The sequence below is a fragment of the Anoplophora glabripennis genome, unplaced genomic scaffold (genome assembly GCF_000390285.2).
Source record: "Anoplophora glabripennis isolate ALB-LARVAE unplaced genomic scaffold, Agla_2.0 scaffold2, whole genome shotgun sequence".
Classification (NCBI taxonomy): domain Eukaryota; kingdom Metazoa; phylum Arthropoda; class Insecta; order Coleoptera; family Cerambycidae; genus Anoplophora; species Anoplophora glabripennis.
The window spans coordinates 136,089-153,738 of NW_019416325.1; the positions used below are offsets into that span (position 1 = coordinate 136,089).

The 17,650-nt window shown below is 33.7% G+C and overlaps 2 protein-coding genes across 2 annotated transcripts in view; both read left to right on the forward strand.

The window, feature by feature from the left end:
* Nucleotides 1–453: 453 nt before the first annotated feature.
* Nucleotides 454–4,121, forward strand: LOC108916467 (ATP-dependent DNA helicase Q1-like). Its single transcript, XM_018722733.1, has 6 exons — nucleotides 454–611; nucleotides 673–1,287; nucleotides 1,338–1,549; nucleotides 1,603–1,870; nucleotides 1,934–2,150; nucleotides 2,239–4,121. The coding sequence occupies exons 1-6, from the start codon at nucleotides 599–601 to the stop codon at nucleotides 2,777–2,779; spliced, it is 1,866 nt and encodes a 621-aa protein (XP_018578249.1). The 5' UTR covers nucleotides 454–598; the 3' UTR covers nucleotides 2,780–4,121.
* Nucleotides 4,122–6,159: 2,038 nt separating this feature from the next.
* The window catches only part of LOC108916914 (insulin-like receptor), a 32,629-nt gene continuing 21,138 nt past the window's right edge, over nucleotides 6,160–17,650 (forward strand). Inside the window, exon 1 of the mRNA XM_018723239.1 lies at nucleotides 6,160–6,641. The gene's annotated coding sequence lies outside the window, so the exon portion shown is untranslated. The remainder of the gene's footprint in view (nucleotides 6,642–17,650) is intronic.

Here is a 17,650-nt window from a genome sequence, read left to right on the forward strand (position 1 = left end):
AAATGTAAAGGGCAGTTCTAAATTGTTTCCCGAAGTTTTTTGCGACGTATATATCTTATTCTTTTATTAATTCAGACTTAAGGCATCTATTATAGTAACTAATTTAGGTAGTAATATTCAAATTTCACACGAATTTTGGAAAAACCTTAACTGTTCCACTTACCAGAATTAAATAAAAGTACCTTTTATCCTATGACAGTCTATAGATCAATACATTTTATACAATTTTCAGAATGGACTAAAAGTAAAAATGTTACAAAAAATATCATACCTACTTTACTATTTAAAAGGGGTATATATTACAACTGTAAGTAAAGTCTTCTTTAGTTCGTCTAAGAATATTGGGAAGAAACAATTTAAGACAAAGCTGTACACGCAACGGACCAACGGTTGTATTTAAAGAAGAAGAAGACGATCAGTGAATTTGAATTTTGACATTCACAATTTTGAAACTTGTTTTTAATAAATTAGATGGTAAATACTGTACCTTGACTACTGAAAATGTTAAGATTTCACTAGTCAAAAATGATTGAATCTATGACAAGCTAATAATAGTAATAATTCAGAATTTTATATTCATTCAGTACAACTATACACCATGAAGGACGAAGGTAAAGTTAAAAAATTACTTTAAATATCCTATACCTTATATTCATATTTATTTTATTATAGATTACATTGTCAAACTAAATGATCTAGAAACAACGATAACAGGTCTGAAGTCACAGAAATTGAGGATCGAAACTAAAATCCAAAAACTGTCCGCAGAAAAAGAACAGTTACAAAACGAATACAATTTGGCGAAAGTAAGAAAACGACCTGATACTAGCGTGTGGGTGGACACAAAATTTGAGTGGTCCAAAGAAATAATGAGACTCCTTACGCAGAAATTTCAATTCAAGGAATTTAGATCTAGACAACTTGCTGCTATAAACGCTACCTTATCCAAGAAGGACGTCTTACTGTTGATGCCTACAGGTGGTGGAAAAAGCCTTGTCTACCAACTACCAGCATTAATTGACAAACACTTAACATTGGTTATTTCCCCACTGATATCCCTGATAGAAGACCAGTTAATAGCTTTAAAGAAATTAGGTATCGGAGCTGCCACTGTGAACGCAAGCTCGAGTAAAGAGGACAAAAAGTTTGTCCATCATGAAATGTTAAACGAACATACCAAAGTTAATTTATTATACGTTACGCCGGAATGGGTTGCCAAAAGTAAGTTGTTCATGACCTACTTGCAAAAATGTTTCGACAAGAGGTACTTGAAACGTATAGTAATAGGTAAGTTTAACAAATTTCTTATTAAAAGATGTGAAGCTATTTAGTTTTAGATGAGGTACACTGCTGTTCCACATGGGGCCACGATTTTCGTCCGGAATACAATCATTTAGGTTTTTTCAAGTCGATGTTTCCCGGGGTCCCCATTCTTGGTTTAACGGCTACAGCTACGATGAAGGTCCTAGTCGACATTCAAAACATGTTAAGCCTTCATGATTCTCTAATAATAACTGCCCCATTCAACAGACCCAATTTATTTTACAAGGTCCGTATGTACAATCAGCACATAAGCATTTGTTCAAGAATTCTTATTTTTAGATCGTTAACAAGCCACCGGAAAAGACTGAATGTTTGGATTTTTTAGAAAGACTTCTCAAACACAAACACAAAGACCAATCTGGCATCATTTACACGTCGACGATTAAAGAATGTGAAGAATTGGCGGAAGGATTGAGCACGAGAGATCTGAGAGTGAAATATTATCACGCGCAGTTAGACCCGCAGTCTAAAAAAATCATACATGAAAGATGGTTAAAAAATAAGTACCAAGCTGTAGTGGCCACTATCGCTTTTGGAATGGGGATAGGTAAAATTTGTTGAAAAGTTGAAATATGATAAAACATGTTTAGGAGATTAAAAATTTTTGCAGATAAGCCAGACGTTCGATATGTAATTCATCATGCTATACCAAAAAGCATGGAAGGCCTCTATCAAGAAAGCGGCAGAGCCGGTAGGGATGGAAAAAACTCGGACTGCATTCTAATGTTCAATTTGTCGGACTTTCTGAGGAACGTTAGCATGGCCTCGTCAAAAACAGAAGAAAAAAATGCAAAATCTATTTTGGGGTACTGCCTGGATCAGAGTAGGTAAGAATTCTTCAAAATGAATTTGAAGAACATAAACAAAGCAACAAACGATTCTGCTCGTATCGTAACGTAATTTTCTCCTGTTTAGATGTCGAAGAGCCTTGATAGCCGAGTTCTTTGAAGACAAGTGGGAACCAACAGACTGCACCAAAATGTGTGACCACTGCAGGAACCCTAAGGAAGTCTCCTATTATGATATTAATCCAGCTCTTAAAGACATCGTCCAATTGATTGAAGCGGCCAGCCAGAAGGAAGTCAAATTGACCCTGAACAAACTGATAACAGCATGGTTCCAGTCGGGAACTAAAGAACTAAGAATTCCTTCAATAAAGAAACCAAGTTGTACAAAGGAAGAAGCTGAGCACATGATTGGATTTCTACTTCATAAAGGTCACTTGAACATAGACAAAGGTTACACGATGTACACTACGGTGGCTTACATACAGAAAGGAGACATTCCAGAAAACACTCAAGTGATGATGCCTTATAGGTCTCACTTAAGTTACGAAAAGGTTACGGTGAAGCTTGAAAGAAATGTGGATTGTGGAAATGTTACAGTGAAATCTGATTCGGGCGCAGATGTAGAGGAGATAGTTACAAAAAAAATTAAACTCGAACACACTGATTAGTTCTAAAATTTAAAAACAGTTCATGTGTTCGTGTGTTTCAAAAAAATCTCGATCGAACTCTTCCACAGTTCACAAATATAGGTTTCTTGTGTTATTTTATATTCTCGTCATTGTTCATTTCAAAAACGTGCAGTATCAAAACAAAACTCCTGTGATGTTAATATTTATTACTAAATGTAGCAGTTGATATTTACGAAGCCGTAGAAGGGCCATGTCTAATTTTTTTTTTAATTCAGAGTTTAAACTCTGAATTCAGACTTTGAACTCTGAATTCAGACTTTAAACTTTGAATTCAGACTAAATTTTGAATTCAGACTTTAAACTTTGAATTCAAACTTTTAACTCTAAATTTAGACTTTAAACTTTGAATTCAGACTTTAAACTCTTGATTCAGACTTTAAACTTTGAATTCAGACTTAAACTTTGAATTTAGACTTTAAATTTTGAATTCAGACTTTAAACTTTGAATTCAGACTTTAATCTCTGAATTATTCAGTTTCGTTCCAATGAAAATTCCTCTAAAATTTTTCTAAGGGATCCTGGAAGGTGCTGAATTTAAAAAATTTTAATTTTCAGTTAAAACCTAGATATCACTCGAGGAATAAATTCATTTTTAGGTAAAGTGTATTATACTTCTTCGGGATCATTAACACTATGCGACATGGCATTAGAGGCGCCCTTGACCAGCTTACAATTACCTGTTTCTAACTTTTGGGCCCTTAATATTTATACTTATATCCTTTTGCTGCTCAATTGAGAGTTAAACTCCGAATTCAGAGTTTAAAGTGTGAATTCGTTGTTTAGTCTGAATTAAAAAAAAATTTTAGACATGGCCCTTTTATGGCTTCGTAGATATTAGTATCTAAGTTATAAAAAAAAATAATTAATATAAATTTGTTAAGACAAAAGTCACGCAATCAGCATCTTGTCGATATAAAAATTTCAAAACCTAAACACTTTTTGGTATGATTCTAAAAAAAAAGCTAAATTTAATTTTACCAGATCTTCCCGAAGCCCCCCGATCTCGTGAGGCCCAGAACTACAACCCCCGTAGCCCCCCCTTAATCCAGTCCTGTGTAGGTCAATTATATGGAGCAGGCATTGCCGTTTGAAGTATGCTAAATGTCAACAAAAACTTTAAAAGGGTTTTTTCGAGAAACCACAATTTTTTAACTGGCCGGAAAAATAATCAAAAAGTTCTGAATGCATCAGCTTGAAATTTTGTGCAGAGCTTCATAACAACATAATTCGGTGAACATCGTAGAAGTTTTTCGATTGATTAATTTTCATTGTTAACAATTTAATGCAAAATTTGTTGTTTTTTGCAATACTTTTTTTTAATGTTCACTAAATCAACAATTATTATTTTTTAGTATAGGTATATCTGAAAATTTTTGTTTTTTTTTATTCCAAGACCTTTGCATAAATGATGTTGCTTGCCATCAGCTACAGCCGCCATTTTGAATCCAAATTGTTTGAAAATTTTCTGTTTTGTTCCTGACGTTCTATTTCGTATCGATTTTTCCTTGAAAACTCCCATTATGGTTGCTAAGCTTTACGAAAAGTTAAATTTAACAATAAAAAATCGATGACGAGGAATATAAAAACCGAATAGAAATCGGTGGTCAGAAACTGAACTAATCATCAAAAATAATAAAAAATGTGATTGCTAAGTAGGTATGCTAACATTTAGAAGAAAAATTTTTAATGAAACAGATTTCTTGCGAAAGGGCATATGTGGCGGATCATCTCAGTAGAACCAAGAGGAGCGTTTGTGAACTAAAGCAACTGCAGAACAAACACGATGTTTTGTCAACCTTGAATTCAAGGTACATTCCTTGAAGTGTGTAGACCTAAAAATAAGGTTCAACGCTAAAATCGTTATGCAACCAGCAGTGCAGTCGGAGACAATGCCCCTAAATATTTGCAGCGAAACCGTTTATTCCCCTCAAATGAACTAATTTCATTATAAAACACGATAGAATGGAGGTTCAATTTGCATTAACATCGATTTAATACGAAATTATTCTTTCCAAAATAAAATAATTCAATTATGGCACCTATTATATTTTTGATGTCTTGGTTTTAATAGTTAGAAAACTATGTGCCTTTATCCTTATTCAAATATAATATGTATGTATATAAAATATAGTAACATTTTTTGATAAACCTACCTGCGTAGGCAATTCTTCTTGAAAAAAGCAAATTAGGTCCTATATTTCTTTCACAATCTAAAATTAGAAACTAATGATACATGTGATATCCAAAAATAGAAATTATTTTAATTACAGACGATTAATTGCAAGAAGGCATATCTACTCCATCAAACAAATGTTTTAGTCACATACTTCTATGTGTGAGAAGTATGTGGTTTTAGTACAAAACATGTCATTTAAAAGTTTTAAAACATATTATTGTCTACTAAAACAATTAAGTTATATTTCAATACGTTTTAATATTATTACGTTTCGATCAATAAAGTTTTCTGTTGGACAAATAAAGGGGTGTACACACGGAAATATATGAAACTTATTGACATTTTATTAATTGTAAACTGGTTATTTGTTATCGAGTTTCGTAGAGAAACATACTAAGTAGGTATAAGTAACCTTTCTCCCTTTTCCCTCCTTGCATAAAGTGGCCCCCTCGCCCTGACAGTACAGAAAATTCACGGTCCCTCTTTCTCTGTCTATACAAAAACGAACAAAAAGACTACCTGAAGTATTTTGGAGGCAGAAGAATTGGCCGTTAACGCTATCTTCCAAGTACAGTCCTCGCAATAAACACGACTTTATTTGCTTAGCAAAATCGCATCGTCAGCGATCTACCTTAGAGTTTGTTTAATATCATAATAAGAGATTATATTTATTTGTTTTTACTTACGTCATGTCAAACGTCAAAGAATTGTTTTTACTTCGCATTTTGCAACGTTGTAATTAATATTTAAGGTGTATGTACAACACGGTGAAACTGTTGTCTATTATTGCAATATAACTGCTTGTAACAATTAAAGGGGTCGTTTAAATATCTTAATAAATGAGAAATGATAAGAGGGTATAACATCCTGCGAATACATACTATTTGACTAGAAGATACGCCGACCGCGGCTGTTGTTTTGTTGCGAGCGAGAAGAGAAAAGATAAGATAGATACTTTGTATATACATTATATGGTAAGAAAAAGATATTAAATCTTGTTAACCATGAAATATTTAAACTTAGTTGTCATATTTTTCAAAAGGGGGCGCGATTTTAATGGTTTGTTATATATCTTTTCTTTGTTTCGCTTATTAATTATTTGCGCCGTCCTTGTCTAATACTTCGCAACATGAAAAACATGCGCACACTTTCTTTATGAGCAGCTTTGTAGGGTGATTGGGAGGTGAAAATACTCGCTTCATGGTTCCGTCGCTCTGCCGGTCCTGCGTTGCCTGTTTACGAGGTTACAAAATATTTAAATGTGAAACATCTCATCAATGAGCTATATTAGCCCTTATCTCCGAAAACGTCAATGAAACACGGTTTTAATCAAGGAACGTCGTGCGGTTGTGTGAAAAATTTTGTAAATAATCCAGCAGTGAAAGGTTTTTAAAACATGCGATGACGGCAACGTTGTAACCGTAGAACTTAATCACCAAACAAATATTAGTGAAGTTGTATGTCTCAGTAAGCATGGTGGACGAAAAGTATGTATTACGTTTTAAGTGAAATAGTGTAATAAACCTGGAACAACAACAGTTTCAAATATAACAAATACACAGAGTGTGGTTGTACTTGTGCATCGGTTTGTTTAGAATCGTAACTGTGTTTGTGAATATACCACATGTCAAGTTAAATGTTTTCGACGAGATACTCTTCTATAAGGTAAATAATAGTTTATAAATTGTTTTCAGTGTAGGATCACATGAGACAAACAACAAACTTGCACACTCATTCGCCTGCTCCTACCGATGATTCAACTACAGTTACACAACTCGAAAAATTATATTTCGTAAACAACTTTCGTATCTATCAATTCGCATTATTACTCGGATTCTTTCTGAAAATGTTTTTTTCATAATCGCTCACATATAGCCTGATTTGGAACGTATAAGCGATTCGACTGGGAAACAAACAAGGTGAATGTTCCTTTATTATTGTGTAGCATTCTTAATTAGGTAGGTACCTACACATTTCACAAAATGTGTTCAATAACAGAGCGTAGATATAGAGTGTCCTAAAACATCTGCGGGGCATCCTCGTCGCGTAAAATCTTGTTAATGTTAATTTGTAAATTTTATAGTCTTGTCCGGAAATTATCTTGGGTGGCGTCTGCAATGGAATGTATTGCGGGATATTGATTCGACTTGCCGTCATAACATTTGCCCTCCCACTTTGGAGTAACTTATAGTACGCTTTGGGGCGTGGCGAAACCACGTGCTCAAACACTTTCAATTACTTCAAACGTTTTCTATTTACTTGTCTTTGACGATTCGCGTTTTGCTTGTTTCATTTTGCGCTTCCCGCAAAATTACCCATATCCGGGACCTAGGTGGAATACCTGCAACAGTGCCGCTTAGAGCTCGGAAGATCGCCGAGTATGAGGTCAAGTTCCCCTCAGTTTGACTGCTTTGGAAGGGGGACCCAGCTTGTACCCGTTCCACAACAGAATAATCCTAGTTCATTCATGAAAAATATCCAAATACATTTTTTCTTGGATTTAAATTAACCACGTCCGTAATGTCGGGTCATTGACCCGCACCTCCCACTTTTATTTTTAATGGTGAGTTTCCATGGATTTTTAGGAATAATTCAATCGTCACAATGACTAAGCTACTTTTCCATGATTTTACTCCATGGCTACCAAAATATCCAACGCTACTCAAATACCGAAATGCCAAACTTGGTTTGAAAAAAAAAAATGGTAACGTTAGCAATAGGCATTTCCATGAACCTACAGGAACTGTTATAAATTCGCGGTGACTGACCCAGTCATTACCGGCAAAAAATGTAAGCAGCGTTCGTAGTAAAAATCGGCGCGTATCCACCTCAAAAATTTATTTATCCAATTATCAACAATTACCACCGTGTTTACACCAGATACCCCAGCGACCTTATGACCGACATAAAGACGCATTTTCATTCATGCCGTTACTTTTTTAAAATCTACACCCGCCCGCGTATAACGTTCATCTACTATCTGCTGAGCAAACAGTTATTTTCGAAAACTATGTAGTTAACTATTGCGAAATATTTTGCTAGTATTACGAAGAAAAAGGATCGATAGTTACTTATCATCACGCGGAAAAGTCGGCCACATAAAGAAAAATGCGCCTACACCTGCACATTCAGGTAATGTCTTTTATATTGAAGCTGCAACTAGAATTTACTTTAAAATACACTATAGCTCAAATTACTCAAATCGATTACCAAGTGAATTTCCAAAATTTTATTGTAGACACACAATAAAACAATTTTGTTTTGTTAACAAACATCCACACATCTATTCTTATAACTAAAACCAGTCCGGTGTTTATAATCAACATTATTTAAATAATTAGTTGTTAATGTGAATTCTTGGTATACCTACATATGCGTTAATTTAGTAAGTATCAAAAATAAACGATACGAATTCCAAACAAACACGTTAGTTGGCATAATTCATAAAAATTATATTTTATATTTAGTAATTTTTAATTTGACGCGGTAATATCGATGTGCCATGAGTTGGCAACGGTAACCCCACTTCAGTGGTCTGTGACACCAGTGGCAACACTGATCCAGGACCTTAGGAACATTTCGTTTTGTAAAGGTGGCGTTTTAAATATGGCGCCAAATTTAGTAAGTTTCGGTTCGACCTTGTCGGTTGGCAGCGTGCTTTAGTGCACTTGATTTTGTGCTTAATTTAGTATAAAAAAATAAACGATACGAATTCTAAACAAACACGTTAGTTGTCATAATTCATCAAAATAATATTTTATATTTAGTAATTTTTAATTTGACGCGGTAGTATTGATGTACCATGGGTTGGTAACGGTAACCCTACTTCAGTGGTCTGTGACACCAGTGGCAACACTGATCCAGGGCCTTAGGAACTTTTCGTTTTGTAAAGGTGGCGTTTCAAATATGGCGCCAAATTTAGTAAGTTTCGTTTGGGCCTTGTAAGTTGGCAGCCTGCTTTAGTGCACTTGTTTTTGTGCTATATTTGTTTCAGTGTAAAAGACAGTTTCGACTTTCGACGCATCAGTATGACACGAAAATAGGATGGCAGAATGGCAGATATCCTCCCACTGAATATGAAATGATGCAAAACGAATCAGTTAAAACACCCTTAAATTGTTTGCTAACTAAATTACCTCTGGAACTTTTAATAGTGCTAATAAAATTAGTTTTTTCTGTTCAGTTTAGATTCACTTGATTTGTTGTTAATGTGTCTTTAATGTGTTGGCTTATTCAACGAGTAGGATCGTACTTTTGCAAGAATCGTTTAGTTAAAAAAGTTCCTTTTCTTTCGATGGAATGTTTGAGTAATTAAGCACACATTCTTGCAGAATTACTGTTAACGCTGGTATTAAAAGATAATAGTCTCGATAATAGTAATAGTAACAGTTAGAAGCGCTTTTATTAATAGCGTCTAATTATTACTTTGACGTGTTTCGCGAACCATCTGTTGAAATGTCGTTTATTGTGATTTTAATTAAATTTCTAATTTTCAATAGGTCATAATCGCATGTTTTCGGCAAAATTAAGGACTGATGATTTTTCTATAATTTCGTGTATAAATAAATATCAGCAATGGAATACTAAATAATAAATAAGTGATAGTTGTTTAATGTGGGTTTTCATCAACTACCCCAGACAAAACAACGCCACAGCTCTTTTTCCATCCATTGTTTTGACAACACTGATGTAACCTTTTAAAATAAGTAACTCTTAAGTAAACAATAAGATGAAACCGATCTCAAACGTTTTATGTGCGATCAGGACTTTGAGTTTATTTTCTTATCTGTAGGCTGTCGTAATGAATTGATTTAATAGTTTCTCGAAAAAGAAACAAAAGAATATGGCTTAGTTACACATAGACATCGGTTTACCCTAGACAAAGAAAAACAGATAGTCGGTCTGCGGGTCTGTTATGTTTTCGTCACGATGTTTTTTTCTCCTATTCTTTGAAAAATCCTTGAGGCGAATCTGGGTCTGGACCAAATTTTTTTTTAATATCACATGCGATTGTTATTTCTGATGCCAGCAGAACCGAAAACAAAGCTCAGGTGTTCGAATTAAGCTAAGGTCACGGTCATCGATGTAGGATATTATTTCAGATAAATTATTCATTTGCTTTCTCGTAAAAATACATTCCGGAACAGAACAAATTAATTAAAAGATGCGTGCAAATCGCTATATCAGCAATTATTATTATAATTAGGAAGACCCCCAAAGACAAATCGTATATAAAAACTACTCGTTTTATATTTCAAATGATTAAAGGTTCCTCAGAGGCAAAAACCAAAAACTAAATACCCTCAATCCCTCTCTTGGGTTACGCCCTTGGAATAACGTAAACAAATGTGTATTGTGGGCTTTCGGTGTGTGTGAGGTAAATTTTGATTCATCTGTGACAATAAAGATTTATGAAACCTTAAAAAATGGTTACAGGTTCAACTAGAGAACAGACATAAAAAATGATTAACGTTTTTCACTTTAAAACGCAATTTTTTAATTAAATTAAATAATTCTACAAAAAGTAGTCCATTAGCAAGCTAACGAAGTTATCTTTATTTATTACCAATTAAAAATACAATATTGACACCACACATAACTTTTTTGTAGTTGATGTAGAAGCTACTGACGTATATTTACTGGTAAGACTCATATACGTAATCTAATCTGTAAAGTTTTGGAATTGGAATAATTGAAATGTTTTCGGTAGTTTCGTTTGATATTTTGTTATTAACTAACGCATTTTATCGATTTTTTCCTAAAATTCCTTGAACTGATCAGATAAAAATTGCGATAAAAATCTCCAGCCGTAAAAAATAATCTGTCTCACTATGAGTAACGATAGTAATTCGGCGTCTATTTGTTTAATCTTTGTAATATACTTTGTTTAGTAAATCAAGGGGTTTAAGAGAAAAACATATTAATCAAGCCTGGATACTTTAAATTTATGTATTAATTCTAGTTCTAAAGTTTAGACCGCCAGAACACGTGTAATATAACACCTGCATTAAAAAATGATCCAGTAGTCTCTTGTATTAAGAAAAAAAAAATGAAATTGTTACTTATGAAGCAACTTGTACCTAGTACGTATTACAGGAGGTTTGATTAAGAGTGAGACCTTGTTTCACAGCCGAAAACATTTTTTTATTTGGATTTTGATTAAATCAATACCGTCTCTGCTTTACCGTAGCTTTGGTAACGTGTCATTTTGAACGATAGGAATAAATGGCAGCACGAATCGCAAAAAAATCTAAAAATGTTAACTCAAAATTTTTTTTCACATAATTCTGAGGCACCTACGCTTTGCGAAATTCGGCGCAATCCTGAAAAAAAGTGTATTAGCCAAGGGCGTAAAATTGCCAAAAGGAAACTCAAGGAGTACGTGATTATTTTATTTAATGAAGCAACTGTGTTGCTAATTAGTCGTTAGTACTGCTTGGTTATCGATCGTCGAGTCGGCGTAAACAAAAGAAATATCAAGTAGGTGTATAGTTATCTTCAGTCACAGTCTGACACATGAGAAATAAAAAAGAGCTGCGTTTTCCACTAGATACAGAAATCTGCGAAGATTCCGTGGTGTGTTTTGACATTTGACTTGTTGACTAACCAATAGCACGTATGTTAACCGATCGTGTGTCGTGTTTTTGCAACAGCAACTGTTTTTGGTGAGTTACCAACCTAACAGTGTTATTATTAACAGCAAAATTATATCTCTCGTAAATATTAAATCTGTACGATTAAATTATTTAACATGGCAACTAACTACACTGTAACCGCCAGTGTATCTTTTCGAGACATACAAACTATTTGTAAATAACCTAAATCATGTAAATACACAGTGAAAAGCTTTGAAACGATAAACTTTTATCTTGTATTTGGTGTCTATTTGGCAGTAGTTCAGATACATCTATTAAGATTCTGTCTAAGTAAATATGGAGGAATAGTGCGACTGTAGCCAACTTTATTTGAATTTATGGCGCAGTTTTTGAGAGCGGAAAAGATTTACTGAGAGTTAGACTGCTTTCATTTCAATAATTATTAAAACAATCAATAAAACTAGAAAACCTGAAATAAACCTGTATTTTCTTCAGCAGTTGAAGTCTGCTACAGGGGCGTCCATCAAATTGTCTGCAATATGTTTTGCGTTAGGATGGTGCTAATAATATTTTTGTTTTATTTTTCGTTTTATATTCCGCATTTTGCTTGTTTTGGAACTGGCGACTCAACAAACATATTTTTCATCGCCTACTTAATTCGGTACTCTGATTAATAGGATCTGAATGGCATAAATATTCCCATTATTTATTTTCGCGATTTAACGGTACAATTATTTGTTATTTTTTTCTGCTTTGTTCGGAATCTGTAAATGTAAGAAATATGAAGAGATTGAACTGGGAGGAACTAATGTTATCAATTAAAATTAGCTTTGGCTTGGATATTACTCTAATAAGTAATTAAAAAGTAATTAAATTCAGATAATTAATTTTTACTTTTTCAACTTTTAATCAATCGGGACCTTGATCGGAAAGTAATGGTATGAAGATAATGAGTGATACTATAAACTGTGTTAAATTTGTTTTAAAATGTAAATAGATACGTGATGTAATATAATTCGCGGATAAATAGTTGTATAAATAAAACACCGGATTAAAATTGTACTCACATAATGAAATTAATTTACTAAGTTCTTTTAGTGAAACATTAAAGGATTGCAGTGATGGTGATTTAATGTGAATGCGTTCCGACAATTAGATATATTGTAATTAATTATTTCGATATGTATAGTATTTTTAATCACTATTTTGAATAAGGGAAATAATGTAACAATGTGTGAGAATCCTGTTTGAAATACAAGACTAATTATTTTTATTTACATACAATCATAAAATATTAATAAATGTGGCATTGGATTTTCTGCGCGTAAGTTCCGGGTTCGAACCTAGGTTAACTGTTTTATTTTCTATATTTAGTTTTTCATTGTCTAAAATAGGATTATCTTTACTAACAGCATATACATTATTTATGTTTATGTGTAATATCCATTAACTATTTTTGTTTGTATGGAAGGTTTTACCGCAGGCATCCTGAATTAATTTGTTGTTTTAGATTCGTATATAACGGTACTGGAGTCCAGTAACAAACTATTCAAACTTTCAAATTAGAATTACAACTAAACAATAGGCAATTCATTCTATTAACAGATTTACAATAAGATTCCGGGAAAAAATAACATTGCCGTTTGTAACTCGTAAGATTTGTGCCGGCGTAACCTTGATAAGGAATTGTAGATGTTATAGAAATAGATTACCACCTTTTGGTGTTGGAATAATTCGATCAAAATAATTTTGCTAATATAGTAAACTATGTATGTTATTTTTTATTTATTTGAATTTTGTGTTTTCGTTCTCTATTTTAAGACCAATGTCAACACCTACAGTCTGCGGGAAATTCGGCATACGTTGCACCTTGCTTAAATGCGTCGGTACGAATGCGGTTGCATATTTGCGTCCTGCGATGGTGCCTTGTTTCAAGCACATAACCACCTATTGGTTATTCCGAATAGTTTTGTAGGTATACATTTAAGTAAACAATATTTACCTACGCTTCGAACGCAAATTCAGTGACGCCAAAAAAAGTATGAATCACTTCATTGACTTAACGTCGGTTGTATAATTTTGCTCGCCTTTTTTGGGTAGCGGAAATGTTTTTGTTTCTATTAGATCAATGACTGACTCCTTAATAGGTGTATAGCAAACGAGGTGAAAAAAATACAGTCAGGCGAACGTACAATACACAAAAAATGTAGCTCACACGATTCGCCGATCTTTTTAATTATTGGCCGAGATCGATCCGCGTGAGTTATTTATTTAATGTTATAAAATTGATTTGCTGACTTTAGACGTAGCTTAAAAGTACCTGGTTCGGTGTGCTGGATTAGCCAGGAAAGCACTTACTCTGAAATGAATATTTACTATAGTTTCGATTCATTCATTCACATTGAACTCATTCACAACCTAATCTACCGGAAGTGTAAGACATTTATAGTAGTAGCTCGAAAAAGGAGGAGCGTATTATTAATTATATTTGATTTCGTTGACTTTTAATTGGTTTATACACTAGTCACCAAAAATTAAATTCTGCTGTGAATTAATAGTACTATATTTCAATTCGGTTAATGAAAAAAAGTTCGGTACAATTTTAGGGGTGAGTCATCCCCAATGAACACCTTGTAGTGTGACCAGTAATAAACCTAAATCATGTTTTGAATCAAGTTTCTTGTATCAAAAAATAGTTTGAGTTCTCTAAACAGCTCAAATTGAAGAGGATGAATCAAACTAAAATAGGTGACAGGTGGGATAGCCAAAAAAAATACTGAAGTCCGTGGACCTTTCGAAAGGGAGGCGAATTTTGAAAAAAAAATTCCGCTAGATTTCTTATATTACTTCCGATAGAGGTAACTTTCTTCTGTAAAGAACATATTCCTAATTTAACTTTCTTGTCTTTATATTCACTGTTCAAATCGGATAGATATGCGGTCCTATTTGTAAACAAACATTATTTATTTATAATTCCATTAATTTGTAGTATCTAATGATGAACCTAGTGATAAATCTAGTTTAAACGATGCGTAAATATTACTTTATTGCACTTGCTATGTGTAAATAAAAAACTGTGAAAGTTAAATAGAACAAACAATGTATAAGTTATTGAAATTTTGTTTATAGTTTGGTAAACATTTAAAAGGTTACTTAATTTATAGAAGTTATTCATTTAATAACAGAGGAATTAAGACCGATGCTTTTGTTTTTATTTGTAGCACGCACGGTATATATTTTAATCTAATATCGAAATAATATTTAACGTGGATTGTAGACAAAACTCGATTAGTGCTCATTAAATAATTGACGTCAATATTCACGTGTTTTTCTTTAATTACCACAAACAATTACCGTACTTATATATCAGTAAAAAAACAATTATTTTATACTTTTATCAGTGTAGCCATGGAAAGCTTATCAGCACTAGAATCCAATTCCAAATATTTAAAATGACAACTGTAGTTTGTCGAATATATCCTAAACCTTATTTTTTATTGTCTGCAAGGGTGTGCGTGGAAAAGGACCGTTAGGAGCGAGACGAAATTTATTCGCAGACTATTTTTATAGCAATCCGAGTTATAATAACATCGACAGCCTTGCATTTGTTTATTTTGATTGCATACTACTCGGTTGACTCGTCCCCTAACGCTAGTGAATATATTTCGATGGATGTTTACAAAATGTAACTTCAAGGGCATAGAATGGCGGTAGAATTTTGTTTTTCCATATCTGCAATTTGCGGGAAACTGCATATCGATACGGGCATCGGATGTTGGAACAACAAAATATATGTAATAATTTACGTTTGCCACGCCAAAATTTTAAACGGGATAGTTTTTGCGAACTTATAAATATATTCCTTTGTTCAAACACAACTGAATTATTACGTGTAGCCAAATATTGATAATATCGAGATAATAACAGATTTTCTATAAGTTGCGATCAAAAACGAATCAAATCAGCGATACACTTTCTCTTTGTGTAAAAATAATTATTTACGCTGCGTTGTGGCGACCTTATGACCTTTTGAAGGTGTTTACCCGAAAATAGATACAAAACAAGGGTTTTCAATGAAAGGCATTTGGGAAATAGAGCGAGTTCATTCATTCATTTTACGCAGATCGTTACTGATACCCTGAAAAGTTCTGTCAACGAAAATTTTACGTGTTTACATTAATAGGTGCAGCTCTTATTCATATCGGTCATATGCAGCTGTTATCGCTTCTGTTTAGTCTAAAATTTGTCATCGAAAGTGATATTTATATTTATTTTAGTTCCACCGAAAATAATACGACACCGTTTACAGACTTTTACTTTATTACACCAGGGAATGCAAAATTAAACAAATTTAAGAGTGCCCGCAGTTTAACTGTTATAATCCATAGCACTGTGAGAGATAAACCGGGCTAAATAGTAGGCCGGGAAAATAAGCTGGGAAATGACCATTTCGCAACTTTTTGTTTCGGCAAGCTGAATTTATCACTATACAGTGTAGGAAAGTACCGATGGTCTATCAGAAGTTACGTGAGAGCGATAAAGTAAGCCATAGAAATCCATGTGATAGACAAGGATGGCTATAATGAAGGCGTCTAATAGTCAACGCCCATTTCGCCCTTCCACAAATAAGAAGTGGATCTTATTTGTGGAAGGGCGAAACGGGCGGTGACTATGAGAGGCCTTCATTATAGCCATCCTTCTCTATCGCATGGATTTCTATGGCTTACTTTATCGCTCTCACGTAACTTCTGATAGACCATCGGTACTTTCCTACACTGTAGATGCTAAATATTATGTACAATAACATATTAGTTTCCACAGTCATAAAAATGGGGGGAAGATTGTTTACAGGGTGGTTAATTGTATAATAGAAAACAGTAAAGTACTTTATTTTTCCTCTTTAAAAGACCTACAAAATTAGCCTTCGAGCGTCAAAAAATATTGATTGATTGATTATTTTGAATTAAACATATAAACTGCGTTATTAATACCAGCACGTTTTGGCATCGCATCCTCTCATTCCTTATCACTGTCTAATAACTCACACGAAATCTGGAATCGGTAAGTTGAATAGTTTATACAAGTTATGGCCTTCGAGTTGCTATACACGCAAGCCACTAACTACTAAAAAACTATTGTAAACACTGTCGCAACGACGATTGTAAAATCGAATGTCAGTATTTGGAGTCGCTGAGGCCACGTGGCTCTCCACTTCTCTAAAATGGACGTCATTGGAATATTCATAAACTAGTTACAAAAATTAAAGAATAAAAGAAGTCTACATTTTTAGATGATTTAAAAAAAAAACGATAAGAGAATACTTTGATGTTTTCAAAACCCCGATTAGATTTGCTATTCAGTTGCAATGAGAAAGAACTATCACTATCAAAAGAATATCTCACACGAGAATGCGGTGTAAAGCATTCCATACACGATCAGTTAAGTCTCCAAGCAAAAATTGCGTCGATTGCAATAAATAGTAACTAGGAATTTTGTTTCTAATATTTAGTTCCTTCTCAGTTTTGCTCAGGTCTGTACATTGTTTCTTAGGAGCAGAACTGAAACGATACGGTTTTTTTTAATTGTTCGCGTGTACCACCAGTGTGTGTGGCCCTCTAAACGTCGGAATCGGTTCGAGTGCAGTAACAAGGTGAAAGTGAACGCTCACATAGAAAATAACAAGCCACCTACCACACTGATAGACATTTTTAACAATTTACTTTGTGTCGGTTTTTGTTGGATGTTATCTTTTTGGATCTCCGCATTGATTGGCAAAAGCCGGATAAACCGCTCTTTCTAAATTGTTTTTACCAATTTAACGAGCTCTATTCGAATGTTTGTTTTGGTTTTTAGATTTTCACTCCGTAAAAAGTCAAAGCAATCGAAGTGATGTTTATGAGGCGACACATAACTTGCATGTGACTTTTCTCTCGCAGTTTGTATTGACGTCGGTCGTATAAGAAATTCAAAGGACGAACATAGCCTTTAAAAAATTAGTCGTATATGTTACCGTCGCATTTGATATGCGCAATATTTCTCTATTATAAGGGTATGATCTTTCGTTTTCAATAACATCAA